General features: G+C 36.2%; 2 protein-coding genes across 5 annotated transcripts in view; one reads left to right on the top strand and one right to left on the bottom strand.

Annotated features, from left to right (window-relative positions):
* The first annotated feature begins 5,035 nt into the window (after positions 1 to 5,035).
* LOC131165896 (phosphoglucan phosphatase LSF2, chloroplastic) lies at positions 5,036 to 12,895 on the top strand. The gene is made up of 6 exons (XM_058124047.1): positions 5,036 to 5,453; positions 11,423 to 11,490; positions 11,712 to 11,870; positions 12,103 to 12,273; positions 12,458 to 12,669; positions 12,774 to 12,895. The coding sequence occupies exons 1-5, from the start codon at positions 5,036 to 5,038 to the stop codon at positions 12,659 to 12,661; spliced, it is 1,020 nt and encodes a 339-aa protein (XP_057980030.1). The 3' UTR covers positions 12,662 to 12,669; positions 12,774 to 12,895.
* A 2,149-nt stretch (positions 12,896 to 15,044) lies between these two features.
* Positions 15,045 to 21,048, bottom strand: part of LOC131165524 (uncharacterized) — a 42,604-nt gene continuing 36,600 nt past the window's right edge. For all 4 annotated transcript variants that reach the window (XM_058123420.1, XM_058123422.1, XM_058123421.1 and 1 more), the window contains 4 exons: positions 18,581 to 18,712; positions 15,899 to 15,979; positions 15,519 to 15,635; positions 15,045 to 15,332 (listed from right to left, as the gene is read on the bottom strand). In XM_058123420.1, coding sequence (XP_057979403.1) covers positions 15,249 to 15,332; positions 15,519 to 15,635; positions 15,899 to 15,979; positions 18,581 to 18,712 — 414 coding nt within the window. In that variant the 3' untranslated portion in view covers positions 15,045 to 15,248. The remainder of the gene's footprint in view (positions 15,333 to 15,518; positions 15,636 to 15,898; positions 15,980 to 18,580; positions 18,713 to 21,048) is intronic.

Here is a 21,048-nt window from a genome sequence, read left to right as displayed (position 1 = left end):
CCCCCTGAGTCTGGATTAGGGTTATAGGCCGACCAGTCGTACTACAGACGTGATATGTGATATAATATTTGATCTAACCGGGTCGGCCAACCGCGACTAGATCCAGCCTTTGGGCCGCACAACCTTTACCATGGGAGGAAGCATGACATGGATGGAAAGATCCTCAAGGTGGCCATGAGTTACAGACGCGATGCTGGTATTTGATACTAAGGATACTCATGAGCCGGAAAGTAAAATGAAAATGGAAAGTGAAAGAATGATAAAATTGGCTAAAATGAGAAATGAAAGAAAGAATGGAAATTGAGAAATAAAGAATAATAAAATTGAGAAATGGAACCGTGTGAGTTGATAATATACATATTTGAGGCGAAGTGAAACTCTCCGCTTGAGGGCTTGCTGAGTAAGGTGAGTGCCCTGATAGGTATCAGATGTGGTCATATGTGGTTGCATAATGTGTTAAGGCAGAGGGAAGCTATAACGTCCCTCAATTTCTAAACATAAAATGTCATATAATAGATAAAATGATCAACCTGGACCCGTGGGTAGCGGGAATATCTGACAAACACAGCGAAAAATCTAAGCAGCAGTAAAATAAAATCCCCATCATTCAACCATGAAACAAAATAGCAGAGTTTTCTATTAACATCAATATACTGTTTATATGTACAATCTCCAAAAAGTCAAAAATAACACTAGGACCTTACAACAAAAATATCCTAGTCCTAGTACAAAGCTTACCCTTCTAAGCTCCTCTTACTCAACGGCGGCCTTGACCCGCCGGTTTCTCTGGGTTTTCTAAAAAATGTGTTAATGTTGGGGGTGAGACACTTCTCAGTAAGGGAAAATAAACTAAATACAGCCATGTGGCACATGAACATTTAAAGTGCTTATACATATACAGTACATTTCATAACTCTGGAAATAATCATACTATCATACTGGATAATCATGTACTTTTATATTTGTCAATAAATCATAACATACATAAGCATCTATTATCACTGTAATAACATACATAAGAACATCTGTTGTAACTGTAGTACTGAAAATATACCCAGGATGAATAGTTAGTTAATGTCATGTATTACCCCCTATGACGGGTTGTGCAACCCAAAGGCGGGACCCGACAATGGCTGGCCGACCATTGCAGAATCAAATATTTCTGTAAGTATGATGGGCCCGCCACATCCTGGTCCGGACTGCCAGGTGGACGTCCACACTCTACTGAAAGCCACATCGACTATCCATCTCTCATCCCCTCGTGGGACGGTTAGCACTAATCTGAAGTAGATATCTGATCTACACATATAGCTACGGTACCGAGCCCTAAACTAAACTAAACTAACATCCTGGCTGTAGTAACATATAATACATGAACATACATAATATCATCACAGCCTCGTGCCGAAAACATAGATACGGCCTTGTGCCGAAATCATACATATGGCCTCGTGCCAAAATCATAGTAAATACGGCCTCACGCCGATAAAATAATAAATATAGTCTCGCGCTGATAATATAAGTATGGCCTGCACCAAAACATAAATACGGCCTCATGCCGATAACATACATGTGGCCTCGCGCCAAAATCGTTTCAGGTATTTATATTCTAAAAATACTCATTTATCATATATTCATCAAACTCAATATAGTATAATTCGTCTTTTCAAAATACCTGGAAATATGCTTAGCTCGTAAAATCATTCATATCATGACTCGCTTCGCATAAAAATAATGTTCATGCCACACATGTGTTGTTAAAAATCATACTTCATATTCTAAAGTCATACTTTCCTATCAACCCATACATACATAAATATTTTAATCATAATAGCAGTATTTTCTCAAATCGTACATTTCCTTCATAATACACAATATAACATATGCCTTTTCTGAAAATAAATTTACTCATAATTAATAATAATTTGCATGGAAAATTACTGTTTTAGTTTATTCCCTTATCTGGCTACTGAAAAAACCCCTAGAATATCCTAGTCTAACCCTCGTATGACTTCCTGATCAACACCCTAAAACTCAAAATCCCCAGTACTAAACATTAGTATTTTCATGCATACATCAATTTCTATAACTACCATAAAGTCTAATTTGACTTAAAAAGTTTTACCTCAACTTTGGGATGATTTCCAACTTCGTTTTCCTGACAATCCGTCCCGGCAGACTTGTGGAGAACTCCGCCAGGATCATCATGGTAGCTTCAGATCTTCGATCCGGCTAGTTTTGGTGTAAAACTAGCCCAAAATCGAAGAAAGAGAGTGAGAGGGCCGAAGAGGAGAGAGAGTGTGTGAATAGGAAGCTTGCAAATGAATAAAAATCAGATTTTTCATATATATATAGATAGCAGAATTCGTCGACGAGTCCGATCTTCGTTGACGAGTTCTTCATAAATTTTGTCGACGAGACCCTATATTCGTCGACGAAATTCAGGCTGCCTCTGAACCCCTCTCGGTATTTTCTCGTCGACGAGGCCCTGTGTTCGTCGATGAAATCCTTTAAGACTTCGTCGACGAAACCCTGTGTTCGTCGACAAAGCTTGGCAGCTTCCTTCTTTATTTTTGTTTCCATTTCCCTTTCTTTTATCATTTAAATTCCATTTTAAATTCGGGTCGTTACAGAAGCTACCTGTATGGGCGGGTAATCTTCCCTATTCTCATGAACTTCGTGGTAAATATGTGTTGGAAATTATTGAATTTGAGAAATGATTTTAAAACTTATAAAAGTTTGTGTTATATATCTATATGATTATGAGAATGTGTATATCAGTGTATTTTCTCAGATGAAATGATGATTTGAAAAGTAAAGTGTATTATAATTGAACTCATATGGCCACACATTGTAAATAATTTATTCCTTCTTACTGAAATGTGTCTCACCCAATTTATCTAAATTTTTCAGGGAACAGAGACCAACCGGGTGATAGAGCTCCATGATAGTAGGGAGCTGGAACCCTGATATACAGAGTGAGTTTGGTCTAGGGTTATATTGTTTTTTTTTTTTTTTTTTTTGTATGAGATAGTATTGTGTATATGTGTATATTGATACTCTGGGTATTGTATTCTGACTAATATGTATATACTGTCTTCTGCTGTTAGGCTGTATAATAAAATAATTTTTTACCCGATACCCAATGCGGGTCGGGTCGTACGAATGATAGTAAGATTGTTGACGTGGCCGATTTGTGAATGTTATGGATGACGTGTAATTATTTATTTATTATTGAAAAAAAAATTGTACGAAAATCGGGGCGTCACAAGTTCTTTCCCGAACTAGTTTGGGTCCACAAAACTAGTCCTAGACCAGTTCCTGTGAGTTTTTCTTTTGTATTTCATAATTTTAAATGGTATAAAAATTCACCCAAAAAATATATAAAAATCATAAAAATTCAGAAAAATCACAAACTAAATTAAAAAAAAAAATCATAAGAAAATTTCAAAAATGTTTTCAAACTTAATTTTCATTATTTTGCCTTAATTATCTTTTTTTTATTTAATTGAAATTTGGGTAAAATATAAAAAATCACAAAAAAAAATTAGGAAAATCATGGACAAAATCTAAAAAATATTTTTGAGGCTGAAAATTGTTTTTGCACTTAGAAAAATCACAAAAATTCATAAAACTCATGAGAAAATTCTAAAAAATATTTTTGACTTGATTTTCACTATTTTTCTTAAATTATATTTTTGTTTATTTCAAAATTAGGGGAAAAATTAAAAAAAATGTTATAAAAATTCAAAAAATTACAGAAAAAATATAAAAAATGTTTTTGAAGTTGAAAATCATTTTTGACACTCTTTTCATCCCAAATAAGATTCAAAACCTCCCAAAATAGTATTTTCATACTTAGAAAAACCCTACGAGTTTCAAAAATCCCGGGAGTGTATTTTTCAAACTATTTTCTCAATTTTCATATCTCAATGATTTTAAATGGAGACATGAGCTCTTCGGAGTACGGTATGCCCCGATTCTGAAGGAATTCTTATATACTATTAATTTTGTACATTTTTTTAAAGGGATTAATTTCGAAGGCTTATTAAATTTAATTCGTGAGATAATTTTCAATTAATTAGGTACCATTTGTAGAACGGGCGTGTTGGAGGTGCTAATACCTTCTCCTCGCATAATCAAACTCTCGAACCTAACTCTAATAACGCAGACCGATTCTACCCTTAACTGAGCAGTAATCAAGTATTCTAACCACACTTCAAAAGGTTAGTGATGACTCCATTATATCATGTTTTTCCATGAAAATATTTTTAAAACCACTTTATCCAAGTTCACCTCGAGAACTTGGCGACTCAATTAGGCACACTTTGCAACCTAATGAAAACTGATGATTTTTTATCAAATAAGTAATGATATAAAATAGAGATGCAAAAGCTAATGATTAAGAATGGAATGGAACAATTAATTAAGAATGGGTATAATAGTGTAGAAAATAAAATTAGTAAATTTTAAAATAAATGCTAATAAAAAAGTTGGCTATTGATTACATTTTATTTTCAAGATGTGGATTTAGATTTTTATGGATATGAATAAAATTCAATACAATTTTACATTATATTTTATCCAAATTCATATAAATTAAAATAGAAATTCAAACTCCATACTTTCAAATGTGGAGTAGCTAACTATTTTCAAATTCTATCAAATATTTTTTATTGATTAGAATCAATCAAACTTTTACTTGACATTTGTCTTAAAATATTATTATTTTAGGACAAAAGATATTTACCTAACATGAGATTTATTAAAAAGATAGATATTTTATTGTGAGATTTCAAAAATGTCACAAATGTTATAAACATTTCCTTAAGTTTCAAAAATAATAGAAATTTCTTCAGAATTTTGCTAAAAAACTAGAAGTTCCCTTTCAAAAAATTTCTCAAGATGTGTTTAAAAGACAAGTGGTAAAAGAATTGGAAGCATGTAAAATATATACAGCCCATTTGGGCCCTTAATTCAGGCTTATTCTCAGAAAGATACGACTTTCGCTCTAGAAAAAGCGCTAAAGCCTGTAATGAAAAGGACAGAACTTTCCATGGAACCGGAACCACTGTTCTGGAGATGGAGGGTCAAAAGAGAAAAAGAAAAACTCAATATATATAATATATATATATATATATGCGGGCAACCACTTCGTCTGGTCTGGAGCACAAGAACGAAAATGGGATCCATTGTTAATGCCGTCTTCTCTTCACTCTTCACATCTCCGCTTGAAAATCAATTGGTATTCAGGAGGAAAAAACCCATTTTCAATCTCGTGGGTTTTAAGAATTCATCTGGCAGAATGAGAAAAATCTACTGTAAACTACCCGAGAATGGGATTGAAGAGAACTCCACAACCCAAACAGTCCCCAACAAGAACAAGATGGAGGAGTACAATACGGCCATGAAGAGGATGATGAGGAACCCATATGAGTATCATCACGATCTTGGTTAGTTTTCTTCACCGCTTCTCTCTATTCGTGTCTGTTTATCTAATTTTCATTGGGTTTTCTGAGGAGATTTGAATCTACAAGCTAATTGCTCTCCAGCTAATGAGGAAAAATTTTACATTTGTGAAGTTTTTTCCCTGTCGCTACTGGTAAGAATCATGTTCTTTGATTCTGATTCTCTTCTAATTTAGTCAATATTGTTTCTTATATATGTCGATTTCATCATATATAGGATTGGCATACTAGAATAGTGTACATGCTTTTGTATATCTGTTAACCGGTCACCCACTGCTGCTGCTGCTTGAGTGCTTGTTTTAGGTTTGTTGGTTGTGGGACTCTGGATACGTCTCAATATTCAACATTCCAAACCTATTTTATGTTTGCTATGTTGATTTTTTATTGCCTCGACAAGTCTCAATTTAAGTTATTAGCCATTGAATAAATTAATTATAGCATATAAATTCAAAGAGCAAATCTAGGAATTTTAAGCATTCCTTACCCTGTGTTTCGATTTTGGAGGCTTGGAGTTTGGATATTCAACTTGGATTTGCATGGATTTGGACAAAATCTAAGGCCTATTGGCAAAATATGTGCTGCCAAACACAGCCTTATAGTCTTGGTTTACCTTTAGTTTGTAATTTTTCTTTAAGAACAATGGCTTTGGTAGTGCACCCTAGAAAGAGTGATACTGCACTGGAAAGAGTATTAATACCACTATACCAATAATACCATATTGTTCACGAGCAATATGGTAGTGATGCTACAGAAACAACTGTTGTGAAATAATGCCTTTTCAAACAATGCATAGTGGAATAAAACATTGTATAAAAGGATCACACGTATACTTGAAAAAATATCAATGGTGAACACAGAATCATTCCACAACCATAGCAGCATAAAGAAAACAATAATAAAGGCAACGACACCAGGAATTACGTGGTTCAGAAAAGCCTACATCCACGAGAGCAATTGGCAAGAGATTTCACTATGAAGATCAAAGATTACACACTACAATGATCATCTCTCCTTCTCTCACCCTCTCTCACTCTCTTACATATCAAAATATGCCCAGAAGAACATATATAACAAGCCTTTGGAGGCTTCCCTCCGAATCCATAACCGTCACACCGTTTACATTCAAAATTTAAATATTTTCTCACAACCCAGAAGCACTCGTCGACGAGAACAAGGCACTCGTCGACGAGATAGAGAAGACCACTCGTCGACTAGTCTATCCACTTGTCGACAAGTCTTTAGACTCTGAGATTTTCTAGCTCTCAATATAGAGTGCTCGTCGACGAGTCTTTGCTGTTGCCCTCCACCAAGAACATATCCATATGTTTTTCTCCTTTTTTTATAAAATCCCAAAATATAAGAGTCACACCATAAACAACAATCTTCACCTTGGCGATTATACGCCTCTTAGGAGAACCCGAAAAACATATCTGACTGCTCCACCTTGAACTCAGAACGCTCAGTTGGGACCGTCTCCCTTCTAGCACTTGGAGACATGCACCAAGTCCAAGCAACACTGCTTAAACTTACCAATGGCAGCTTCAACTTCTACCATCAACTTCGATACAGTTGTAGATGCAATACCCGAAGACTTCACCTTAGGCTTCCAATAAGACCATCCCACAATAGTAAACACAAAAGCTGCTGCAAACCTTATATCACCAAAGCCCCCTATATAGTCTTCAACAAAACTAACAACTGACCGTTCACTCAGTTGCCTGCTGAAACACTCCATTACAATCATGGGGAACCTTTGACATAATCCGGACATCACAGTCCGTCCTTGGGTACCGTACGATAGACATTCCATATTGATTATCTATAGAACCCCCTTGAAGCAGCAAACAAAGTCTCCTTGCAGTTCCATCCATAAAGCCACCTGGAGATAACCTCAATCTCCTTGTATCCCTATCCACAAAACCACCCTGAGATAACACCAATCTCCCTGTAGCTTTGTCCATGCGAATCAGCAAACCAAGACCCATCTTAGTCGTACCCAACACATTCATGTCAAAACCTTTCAACAGAGTTCTCAACTGATCATCCTCAGTCAAAGCCTTTCCAACCAATAACATGTTATTCACACACAACAGATACATCAATCCATGGCATCCTATCACCATCTTCCAAACTGGAAGCCTCACCAACTCACCTAAGTAGTGGTTTGATAGTGCACATGGATCCATCGTGATTATGCTAGTCTCCCGAGCTGAAACTCCTTGCAATATGAACTATGTCATCATTGCCTTGAGTCTGTTGCTCCACCTGCATCACATATTCATTCATACCATGATAGACTCGAGATAGAACTCTCCGCATTTCTGGCCTGAGTCCCTAACTCCGCCTGAATAACATGATTGCTATTACTGCAGTTTTCTAACATTTGTTTCTCTTCCTTTACCTGAGTACGCTGTCCCATGACTTTATCACCAAAAGTCATGTCATCGATCACCCCTTTGTTTGCTATAGGATCACCCAGCTTGCACCCACCTTTCTTATACCCTAGAAAAGTGTATTGTCTGAACATCACACCAAGTCTAGATCCTCCATCACTAAAATAGTACACCAGTGGACATCCACTCACAACCGAGTAGTCTATCGCAAATTCTACCCACAATTCACCTGCAACTTTCCCATCTAGCGATACCTTTGGCGATCAGTCATACGAGAAACGCGTCATACTCATTGACTTCACCAAGAAGTACCCTACAAGCCCTGCATATAACCTGCCCTGCTCACAAAACTTCTTGAACGAAACCAGCATACTCAGCTCCAATGTTTGACTCGAGAATCTCTCTCCCGGTCTGGTTCTCCACCTCAGCCACTACATGAAGTACATCAAGACCCTTCGTGATAAACCCACGAAGTACATATGTCTATCCCTGATGCTATCATCATTGGTTCCTAAATATCTTGAATACATGTAGTCACCCATAAGCTTTAACCACATATGCCACGAGATACCTGACTCAGATTCAACAGTTACAACTCCACCTACAACCGTAACACCCTACAGTGCATTAATATTTCTCGCTACTTTTTCCCTTTTCATCACTTTCAAGTTACCTTCACACATTTTCATTTCTCCACATTCAGACTCGTAACAATATCCATTATGGTCTAAAATTCCCAATGAAATGCCATTTTTCCTTAGACCCGATTCATGTTTTACATCACATATGGTTTTTATAACATCATTATAGATTTTGATTTTGACATTTCCAATAACAAATAATTTGCATGAAATATCATTTTCCATCAAAATACAACCAGTATAAACTGACCTATAGATGTTAAACCATTTTCTAAGACAAAAGCATCCGGTATCTAAGATCCAAGAATTACCCGTGAGGCACTCCAAACCCAATGAAACACGTGGCATATTTCTATCACTACATTCTGAGTCTTCCTCCGCTACACTTGCAGATTTTGATGAACCCTTAGACATATATCGGCATTCCCATTTCACCAAACTAATGCCGGAAAATTCTCATCCATGACGTGATACAACATGTCCTTAGCCAAACAAGATAAAGGATTGCTCCCAATTCATTTCAAGTCATTTCAAGTCATTGCATCCATGTTATCCGGTTGAGATTTTGTATAAACCTTTCCCCAAACCTTGTTACACTAAGAGATCCTTCAATTCAGAGATCATACAACACGCTCTGATACCAATTGTTGTGAAATAACGCCTCTTCAAACAATGCACAGTGGAATAAAACATTGTATAAAATGATCACACATATACTTGCAACAATATCAATGGTGAACACAGAATCATTCCACAACCATAGAAACATAAAGAAAACAATAATAAAGGCAACGAAACCAGGAATTATGTGGTTCGGCAAAGCCTACATCCACGAGAGCAATTGGCAAGAGATTTTACTATGAAGATCAAGATTACGCACTACAATGATCTTCTCTCCTTCTCTCACCCTCTCTCACTCTCTTACATGTCAAAATATGCCCAGAAGAATATATATATAACAAGCCCTCGGAGGCTTCCCTCCGAATCCCCAACCGTCACACCGTTTACATTCAAAATTCAAATATTTTCTCGCAGCTCAGAAGCACTCGTCGACTAGAACAAGACACTCGTCATTGAGATAGAGAAGACCACTTGTCGACTAGTCTATCCACTCGTCGACGAGTCTTTAAACTCTGAGATTTTTTGGCTCTCGGTATCTCCTCGTCGACGAGCACATGTTGTTGCCCTGCACCAAGAACACATCTATATGTTTTTCAAGGGAGCGTAATGAGGAATTCTTAGTTTCAAAATGGATCTGGCATCCTATGTTGCCAAAACGGGTGTCAATTTTTATGTGGAAGTCTTGGTTTGCTTGTCTTTCGATTGATACTCGTATTCAAGAAGTAGGTGTTCAGATGGCCTCTCGGTGTGATTGTTGTTCAAATGCCAAGATTGAATCTCTAGACCATGTGTTTTGTACGGAATCTTTTGCTCATGAGGTATGGAAATAAGCAGTAGTGGCGTTGGGTGTTAGTTGTATGGTAACGAATACATGGAAAGCCAAAGTTAATTTCTGATTTAGTTGTGCAAGACGGGCCTCATTGTTAGGCATTTTGGCAAGTCTCATACCTAGTCTCATCATTTGGAGACTTTGGACTAGTCGATGTAGAGTCAGGATGGAATCAATTCATGATTCCATGAGAACTGTGTGGCTTGATATTAAATATTGGCTGAGATCCATTTCGGACAAGTTAACTAAATGTGCACCTGTTTCTTGTACAGATATTGCAGTCCTTCGTGCTTTGGATATTCAAGTTAAAAATGTGAGGGTTCGTCTTCCTCGTGTAGTCAGATGGTGTAAACCTAGGATAGGTTGGGTTAAGTTGAATGTGAATGGAAGTTGTAGAGGTAACCCAGGTAATTGTGGTGATGGAGGCGTGATATGAGATAAAAGATGATTATTTAAAGCAGTTTTTTCCTCATTACTGGGTTATGGAACCAATAATATGGCTGAATTGAAAGTCATTATCATAGGGATTAATCTGTGCAAAGATCTCGGATTTGATCAAGTGGAGATTGCTTGTGACTCTGCTTTGTTGGTTCAGTGGATTAATTCTAGAAAGTGTTCTGCTTGGAACTTATGGGAATTGTGGGAAGAGCTTGTGTTAGCATTGAGAGGCATACATTATAAAGTGGAACATGTTTACAGGGAGGCAAATCAAAGTGCGGCTTTCTTTACCAAGCAAGGTGAATCTGTTATATCTCGATCATATAGTTGCTAGGATGAGCTTCCACAGCAAGTAAGGGGGAATGATTTGATTGGATTTGTTGGGATTTCCTTCCTTGCGCTCGTGATGCTTTGTGCTGGTGTTTGTGAAGGTTGGAGTGGTTGGTTTATTCCTCGAGATCTTCCTTAGTTTTGTTTGTTTTCCACTTATATTTATTTAGTTCTTATTTATTTGTTTGTTTGTTGGTCATTTAGATTATTGGTTTTGAATAAGTTGGTTAAGTTAATTTTAGATTCTTGGGGTTTGATTTTGTTTTCCCCAAGTCTCAAGGTTGGAACCACGGTATTCTTCCGCTATAAGTGAAGGGTTTTCTAATAAAGATAGGAGATGCTGCCCTCTTTTTCTTAATAAAAAAAAAACACCCCAAAGTTTAAGAGTCACACCATAAACAACAACTCATAGTTAGAAGCTCTTATTGCCCTCAAGATAATTGCACCACCATGCATTGTTTCTCAAGTGAACTATTGCATCATGCCAAATTTTAATTTAGATCATGAAAGCACTACTTGTTAAGAATGGAGCCATTTGGAGAGTTTTTGCCATTCTTGGACTCTGTTTATCTCAGTAATATTATATGCAATCGCAGCATTTTTTTTTTTATAAAATTTGCTTAAATTAAAGGTGGGGATGCACTTTTAAACTGTTTATCAGAGACTGATGTTGTTAGTTTCTCCTTGGTGGGATATCTACAGCAAAGATCAAGTGGAATCTCAGATCATGTGCTGGGGGGATGGGGGTGGTTATGGCTAGCGTGATGCTTGTAAGGAATGCATCTTAAGATATTATTATGACTTCTAGCAAAGGTTTTTTGTTTTTGGAACTTAAAGATCCTATTTTGATCAAAACATCTGGTTTTAAACTTTTTGATGATGAAAAAAAAAACTGATGTATTGATTTTATTGCACTGTTCTGATAGCTCATATCCTGTGTTCAGGCATGAACTATACCCTGATTCTTGATAATCTGATTGTGGGTTCTCAGCCCCAGAAACCTGAAGACATGGATTATCTGAAGCAGGAAGAGAATGTGGCTTACATTCTAAACTTGCAGCAGGACAATGACATTGAGTATTGGGGAATCAACTTGTTATCCATCAAAAAAAGATGCAAAGAGCTTGAAATCTGTCATATGAGAAGGCCAGTAAGCAAATTCCTTCAATAATATTAATCATCTAGTAACAATTAAATCCAAAACTCTATTATTAGCACTTGTATATTTAAATTCACCAACGAAAAACTTCCCACATTGCCAAATCCTCTTGCAAAAAGATTTTGGTCCTGATTGGGGAGTTATTCAGGTTCAACAAAGCATCTTGTGTGTTCTTTGAACTACTGTGTAATTGCCTTGCCTTTTTTATTTGATGCATTGGAAGGCAAGAGACTTTGATCCGGATTCCCTAAGAAGTATGTTGCCAAAGGCGGTGTCATCATTGGAATGGGCCATTTCTGACGAGAAAGGCAGAGTGTATCTGCATTGTACCGCTGGACTGGGAAGGGCTCCTGCTGTTGCAATTGCATATATGTTCTGGTTTCTTGACATGGATGTAAGTCCTCAACTTTTCCATATCTGATCTTTCTTTCTCTTTTTTATTTATTTATTTTTTTCAAAAATTTGAATGAGGGTTTAAGTCTAAACTCCCCATGCTTCTAATGATTGCTTCCCTATTTTCTGAGTTAAACTTGTGAGAGTTTTTGATTCTCTTTTTGTGTTTTGTGGCTATGGAACAGCTGAACACAGCATACAATACCCTTACATCAAAGAGGCCTTGTGGACCCAACAGAAGAGCAATACGCGGAGCTACTTATGATCTGGCTAAGAATGAACCATGGAAAGAGCCATTTGAGAGTCTTTCAGAACATGCTTTTGAGGGTATAGCAGATTGGGAGAGGATCTTGATTCGGGATAGAGTTCGATCTCTCCGTTGGACTTGAGAATACAGGTAAGCCCTTTTTAGCCATGTAACATGCTGATCGAGCTTGGAATACTGCCTACACAATCCTCATGACTAAGCCTTTTATGTTGATTTGGGCTCAACTTCACTAGGCTTCAAAATTATCCAGTCTCTTGAGTATTTGTTAAACTCGGATTCAGATTGAACAGTGTGCCTCGACTCATATGGATACAAGATTCGGATGAAATAGTTAATTGTAAAAAATTTGGGAAAACATTGCATGCATGGGCATACAAAAATCAAGTTTTTCTTTCCACGGTCCACATTCATGTCAAAGTCTAAGCCACTCATTTGAGTCACAGTGTTCATCTTTCTGCTAGTATGCAGACAGTAACAACCTTCTAATTTTGAAGTTCCTATTTTCCATTAACCTTTTATTTTTATTAATTTTCTATCTTGTTTGCCGGAATGTTAATTCTTAATACTACTTAGCAATATAGAGAAAATACAAATGAGAGTTTATTATTTTCCTGTTTTCTTTTCCTTTTCTTTTATAGCACAAAATCCTAATCCAACCAGAGCAAGTTATTGTATAAGAACATAATAATTTATGGAAAAAATGTGGCATTAACCTGAGCAAAAGATGTTGCAAAAATTGGCCTTATTCCAACTATCATGATAGAACATGAATAGGCATTCCCTGAGGCCCCGTTATAAAAAATTAACATTTTTAATATTTGGTTATGAAGGAAAGTGGAAAAGAAAATAAAAAATATGTTAAATCTATAAACATATCATTAATATTTAGTTTTTTTTATACTAAAATAGTGAAGGAAGATATATGATAAATGAGTTTTCTCCATATTTGCTTTTTTTTTCCCCCTTTTTTTCAAGCAAAATCCTTGATCCAATGAATCCCAATGCCTCATTTGGAACTTGGAAAATATTAGGGAAAGGAAAATATAAAGGAATCCTTATTTTCATGTTTGATTATCAAGGAAAATGAGAAAAAGAAATAAAAAACATACCAAATTTATAAACAAAAATTTGATTTACGTATCATTGATATTTTTAGTTTTTGAAATTTTTAGTTATATTAAAATAAACTTATTTTTTATAGTATTTAATAGAAAAGGAAAATATAAGGGAAAAGGAAAATGAGTTTCTTTCTTATTTTCTTTTCTTTTCGCTCGTAAAATCCTTAACTAAAATGGACCCTAAATATAATTTGAAAATGGTTATGTTTAACCTGTTTCATATTGGTTAGAATAACATTAAATTTGTCATAATCATTTATCCTGAAATAATACAACTTTTACTTTATGAACTACAGTATATTTATATTAGAGCTATTCCATTTCATGAAGCAAAGTGTTAAGTCGGATTGGCAAGCATAATACAAAACTAAAAGAAAAGCTGGAAGCTTAAATGGAGGTATTTCTTCTGTTTATAATGAAACAAAAGAAAACACAGAAGTAGCAGTTTTCCTCTAAATACTTATATGGATTTTCACATGCTGGTCACTGTCAGGTTCATTGCACAGCAAAGCTTCTGGTGGGCAGTATCATGGAGCAATGAGCAATAGAGTTTGTCAAAAAGGCTTTAAGATGCGGACCTTAAGCCCCAATATATATATATCGTCGTCAAAAGTGTTGCTATATTTAGAAGGTTAAGAATAAAAAATGCAGACTATAATGGCATTTATAACAAAATACGATTGCCAGAGTTAAAAAGAGCACCAAAGATATTTATTTATCGGGCTGAGATGTCTCTGGAATGGGTTGTGAAGTCTTCACCCAATTGATTATCTATTTGCGAATTTAAGAATTTTGGATGTGTAAGAGTGGTTCCGAGTCAAGAGTCTAGCACGTTCAGCTGTTCAGTGTGCACTGATCAGAGAAACCATTTTTTTTTAAGGATTAAAAGCTCACTAATTGAAAAATAGTGTTAACGTTTAAAGTCATAAAATGAAATATACGTTTTATTATAGAGCCCGAGGACATGGGTTGCACTGCTTTTTTCTTTAAAATCTCTCCCCCTTCCCCAAAAGCGGTTGGTTATTTCTAAATTAGGTTTTGATTTGCCAAATATAGTAGGGCAAAAATTTAAGTTAGTGGCATATGGTTTGCAGGGTGAAATGGAGAATGGAACTACTGTTGTGTAAGAATATAGCAGTTCACCAAAAAAATGTGTCATTTTAAAATTTTAGTTTCATGAAATATAATTTGCAATACATTTTATGAATGGTTAAAAAAAAAATTCTCTTTCGTAGTCACTTGCCATAAAATAAGTGTTTTCTTTATTGACTATTATATCTTTTTTGAAGGCTCCCAATTGAGTATGGTCAAGGAAAAATGATCCAGAAAGCTGCCAATTAGCAAACCATACGACTTAAGGCATCCATCATTAAGTAAACACGCAAGTATGGCAAATGCATCTCATATTTAAGACAAATTTCTTCGGCTACCCAAAAAAAAAGAGGAAAGGAATGCTGGAAGAATAGTTTCCATCACAAAAGACAGTACACTTCAAATAATCAAAGTTGTGTTTCCCAAATGACCAAAAAAAAAGTGACCTTTATGGTTTATATGCTACAAGAGATGTACATGGAACCATCTTGAAAAACATCAGGCGGCCGCAGCTTGGGGCTTTGCAAGTTCAGACTGGCGGCCTCCTAAGTAGAAAGCTGTGAATATCCATAATAAGCACACCTGGTGCAGCCAAAGAAACAACAGATCATCCTTGGTTCACGACTAACTACTAGGAAAAGTAATAGACGGACGTATAACAACACATCCAGTGACAATTAGACACCACATGATATAAAAAGGGGTTTAGAACAATAACACCAGAGTCTTCCTGAAAAAATAAAACGCAGATATTAATTTCATGCTTACAGGCAATGCATAGAGAGAGACCGTTGATGTTTGTCCATTAAATGCATTGAAAAGTAGCTTGTATATTCCTGCTGCTGCAGCATCTCCAAGCCTCTGAACGATTACATCTATGCATACCTGAATATATATATATATATATATAGTATATGGGAAAATTTTGCCTTGGGGACCAAATATAAAAGCAAATCGCTATCCATGCTAAACGGATTCATGCCCTTTCTAATTAGGGCAATAACTAGTCCTGTGAAACTCCTTGAGCTGGATTTTTATATAAGAATCTAGTGATGGTTGCAACACACGCTACTTGTATATTAATTTTCTGGAATCAATAAATAGTTCAATAGTTCCATAAAATTACTATTTGGTCGGGATATTCATACCTTAGCTTTGTATTTCTCATCTTGTGAGAGAACTGTAAAGAGGAGTTCCCTTCCAGGCCTAGTCAAAACATAGGTAACCACCTGCGCAGTGCATGGAAGCAAGATCAGATATACTATAATTCCTAAACCATTTGAATTTTCCTCTGGAACATGTCTAAAGCAAAATCAGATCGACCCTCAACGACTCTCCTAGAAAAATTTTATGGAGAATAAGATAGGAACTTGCTATCATCCTCGTGGGGCGCCTTTGGTATCTCCCCTTCTCTATGTAGATGATATTCTTATTTTTGCCAATGGTAAGAAAAGTTCTATTCGAATGCTTATCAAGACTCTTAAGAAATATGAGGATTGGTCTGGTCAAATAATAAATAAAGACAAGTCAAGTATTTTTTTGTCGAAGAGAATTACTTATGCTCGAAAGAGATCCTTGTTAAGGATGACTAGTTTTGTGGAATGAGGGTTCCCTACTACATACTTGGGTGTCCCTTTGGTATCGAAACGTCTTACGGCCCGTATTTTAGAACCCCTAGTTGCTAAATTGAGGACAAAGATAGCGGGTTGGAAATTTAAGCTCAAAGGGGCCGCTTAATTTTAATTAAGTATGTATTATCATCAATGGCGGTTCATCAATTTGGCGGCAATGGACATTCCTAATATTGTCTTCACAAAGATAAATTCTATGTTATCGAATTTTTTTTGGAGTGGAGTAAATGATAAAAGGAAAAGGAAATGGTGTTCCTGGCCTAATATATGTAAGCCTATTTGTGAGGGTGGTTTGGGTATTAGGGATTTTGAGGAAGTAAAAAAATCATTGCATATGAAATTTGTGTGGAGATTGTTAACTATGGATTATATGTGGACTCAATCCTTTAAAGTCAAGTATTTGTATAATAGACCCCACTGGAGAGAAATGAAGCCAGATAAAGGAACCAGATTTTCGAAATCAATTGTTTGTGTGATACCTGAAGTATTAGAGCATGTTCGTATTCAAATTAAAGAAGGGTCGGCCTCTTTCTGGTTTGATCGATGGTTAGCCTCCAGTCCCCTTTGTGCTAAGGTTCAGGAAATCAGAAACCATAAGCTACGAACACAAGATTATTGGGATAGAGATGGGTGGAATGTTGATTTATTAGTGGATCTGTAGGGTGAAGATCAGGTTGAGGAAGTAATAAACTCTGCAATTTCTTGCAAGGAGGGTCCAGATAGAATAATTTGGGAACCTTCAACAGATGGGAAACTTACCATGGCAAGTGCTTGGGAAATTATAAGGGAGCGTAAAGAGGAATTCTCAGTTGCAAAATGAATCTAGCATCCTATGTTGCCAAAAAGGGTGTCAATTTGTATGTGGAAGTCTTGGTTCACTTGTCTTCCGGTTGATACTCGTTTTAAAGAAGTAGGTGTTCAAATGGCCTCTCGGTGTGATTGTTGTTCAAATACCAAGATTGAATCTCTAGACCATGTGTTTTGCACGGGATCTTTTGCTCAGGAGGTATGGAAACAAGCAGCAGTGGCGTTGGGTGTTAATTGTATGGCAATGAATACATGGAAAGCCAGAGTTAATGTCTAATTTAGTTGTGCAAGACAGGCCTCATAGTTAGGCATTTTGGTAGGTCTCATACCTAGTCTCATCATTTGGAGACTTTGGGCTCGTCGATGTTGAGCCAGGATGGAATCAATTCATGATTCGGTGAGAACTGTGTGGCTTGATATTAAATATTAGCTGAGATCCATTTCGAATAAGTTAACTAAATATACACCTGCTTCTTGCACGGATATTGCAGTCATTTGTGCTTTGGATATTCAAGTAAAAAATGTGAGGGTTCGTCTTCATCGTGTAGTCAGATGGTGTAAACCTGGGATGGGTTGGATTAAGTTGAATGTGGATGGAAGTTGTAGAGGAACCCAGGTAATTGTGGTGGTGGAGGCGTGATAAGAGATAAAAGAGGTTTATTTAAAGCAGCTTTTTCCTCATTATTGGGTTATGGAACCAATAATATGACTGAATTGAAAGCGATTATTATAGGGATTAATCTGTGCAAAGATCTAGGATTTGATCAAGTGTAGATTGTCTGTGACTCTGTTTTGTTAGTTCAGTGGATAAATTCTAGGAAGTGTTCGATTTGGAACTTATGGAAATTGTGAGAAGAGCTTGTGCTAGCATTGAGAGGCATACAGTACAAAGTGGAACATGTTTACAGGGAGGCGAATAAAAGTGCGGATTTCTTTGTCAAGCAGGGTGAATCTGGCATATCTCGATCATATAGTTACCAAGATGATCTTCCACAGCAACTCAGGGGAATGATTTGATTGGATTTGTTGGGATTTCCTTCCTTGCGCTCATGATGCTTTGTGCTATCTTTCGGAGTTTGTTTGTTTTCCACTTATAGTTGTTTAGTTCTTATTTATTTGTTTGGTTGCTGGTCATTGGTTTATTGGTTTTGAATAAGTTGGTTAAGTTAGTTTTAGAGTCTTAGGGTTTGATTTTGTTGTCCCCAAGTCTCAAGGTTGGAACCACGGTATTCCTCCGCCATAAGTGAGGGGTTTTCTAATAAAGATAGGAGGTGCTGCCCTCTTTTTCAAAATAATAATAATAATAATAAAATAAAAATAAAGTTGAAACATAATTTCTTAAAAAAAAAAATCAAAGCAAAAGATGTAAAAGAGTCAATTATCCAAGATGACCTTTCGCAGGGTTTCAGAGACAGCAACTGCAACCCATGTTGGCCATACAGCAATAGCAACCAAATTAGAGAAGGCAATAATAGGAGCAGCGCAAATAGCCGTACGAACCCCAGCACTGGTAAGGATACGCCCCTGTAATTAAGCAGAAGAAAACACAGGTTGGGATCAATAAGATGATATACATCCACCAAAGCATAAATACAGAAATACAACATGATGTGTAATGCAGAAATTCAATAAACTAGAAAACAGTAAAAAGGGCAGATGGATTATCCGGAATCACACAAAAAACCTGAAACCCATCCGTAAAACATTATATAAGCACAAACTTAGCAAATCTGTAAAACTAAACTAAGACATTGCCAAAAAATACCTATTCCATAGATTTATTGTCAGAGCTTTGCCTTACGAAAGTATGATGCATTTTCAGCTCGTGAGTGGCGAATGTGCAAAATACACAAGACGTGCTCCAGTTTTTGGGACTATACAGGCACTATTTACTGAGTACTAAAAAATATACTTGCAGAGTATTTACAGAAAATTAGTTGGACTAAAATCTGAATAAGATTTATATCATACAAGGAAATTATATCCCAAAAAATATGTACCACTTTGCATACATGAGAGATTGGCATAGTTGAATGCCCACAATTTCAATGAAAATCTCCCAGATCTAAAGGTTCTCCACCATCTCGTGAAGATTTAAACTCATTGCATTTAACAAACTAGGTCATTTCTAAAGGTTCAAAACTACTAATGAAGATTATGTAGGACATTGAAAAAGAAATTGAGTCCAGTCCTACAATACACCATTCAATTCATTCATTAAGGTACCATCACCACATATAGCCCTGTGGGGTAATTGCCCTAAACAACTTAAGAGTCCTAAAATATTATTTTTGCTTTTTTTTAAAGTCATCAACCTTTCTACCTGACACCCCCACTCAAATTTTATTTCTAGGGCCAATTCGAAATATTTGTAAGGTGTTTTATTAAAATAAAAAGTTCTTTAACTTTAAAGAAGCGGTCAACTAATGTACTAAAATAGCGAAATTGATTAAGTAGAGGTTAGTCAAAGGAGTTTACATGGGTATAAATCACCGAAAAAGAGATACGAGCATGAGGAAGACGAGAGGAAAAAGTTACTACTTGAGAAAATATTCATCCTTTTTTTAGTATATGTGTCATCAATGACTGCATAATCAACTAAGAAATAGTTGAAAGAATGATGCACTTAAATGTCCGCCTGTGATGCACTTAAATGTCCTAATTTTTTCACACACAGCCGGTCCCAAGCCCGGGTTAAGGAGGAGGGTTGCGTTAGGTAGCTGACAGCCAGCATAAAATTTGTCAGATCACTATGATATGAATCCTTATCGAATATTTGTTGGGGCATCCCCTACGAGCGACGCGTTGCACTTGAACCACCCGGGTGTAGCGAAAAGTGGGCAAGGGTGGGCTAGGTCGTCGCCCTGAAGCGACGCGCCATGTCGGCACCCGAGTACAATGTCAAATATGTGAGGGTTCCTGCATCATTCTGGACGTGGGCAGGTAAAGACGTTAATTCAAGAAACTAGGATTAGATTAGCAACTTGGAATATAGGGACACTTACGGGTAAAAGCATGGAAATTGTGGATACAATGATTAGAAGAAGAATTAATATAATTTGCCTTCAAGAAACTAAGTGGGTGGGGGAGAAAGTTAGAGAAATCGATAAATCAGGTTTTAAACTTTGGTACACTGGAAAAGAAAAACATAAGAATGGAGTAGGCATTAATATAGACAAAAACTTAAAAGATAGCGTTGTGAATGTAATTAGAGTAAGAGATAGAATTATAAAAATCAAAATGGTATTAGGACAAGAGATAATAAATATCATTAGTGCTTATGCTCCTCAAGTTGGCTTAGCAGAAAATCTTAAGAGACAATTTTGGGAAGATATGGATAGTATTATACAAGGCATACCAGGAACTGAGAAAATATTTATAGAAGGAGATCTGAATGGACACGTTGGAAGAGATAATAAAAATTATGAAAGGATACATAGAGGATATGGATATGGAGACAAAAATGAGTCTGGGGAAATGATCTTAGACTTTGCTATGTCATATGATTTTAGTATAATGAATACTTACTTTAAGAATAGAGAAGAACACTTAATAACCTTTAAAAGTGGACAAAATAGAAGTCAAATAGATTTTTTTTTAACTAGGAGGGTAGATCGTGTATCATGTAAGGATTGTAAAGTTATTCCAGGTGAAAGTCTAACCACACAACATAGAGTCTTAGTGTTAGATATATGCGTTAAAAAATGGAAGAAAAAGGATAAATTAAACCAGTGTAGGAGAACTAGATGGTGGAACCTAAAAGGAGAAAATATAATAAAATTTAAAGATAAAATGATCAAAGATGGGGATTGGACCTTAGAGGATGGGATAGATTCAAATACTCTTTGGAATAGATTAGC

This window comes from Malania oleifera, chromosome 10 (genome assembly GCF_029873635.1).
Source record: "Malania oleifera isolate guangnan ecotype guangnan chromosome 10, ASM2987363v1, whole genome shotgun sequence".
In the NCBI taxonomy this organism is placed as follows: domain Eukaryota; kingdom Viridiplantae; phylum Streptophyta; class Magnoliopsida; order Santalales; family Ximeniaceae; genus Malania; species Malania oleifera.
Note: the sequence above shows the minus strand (reverse complement) of the source record. Positions and strands in the feature narration are given on the sequence as shown.

What these genes read in the sequence shown, in the direction of transcription:
- LOC131165896 (XM_058124047.1), top strand. Translation starts at nt 5,036, where the DNA reads ATGAAAAGGACAGAACTTTCCATGGAACCGGAACCACTGTTCTGGAGA. An exon ending in TGAGTATCATCACGATCTTG is followed by an intron (nt 5,454 to 11,422) that starts GTTAGTTTTCTT and finishes GGATATCTACAG; the next exon opens with CAAAGATCAAGTGGAATCTC. An exon ending in TCTGGTTTCTTGACATGGAT is followed by an intron (nt 12,274 to 12,457) that starts GTAAGTCCTCAA and finishes GCTATGGAACAG; the next exon opens with CTGAACACAGCATACAATAC.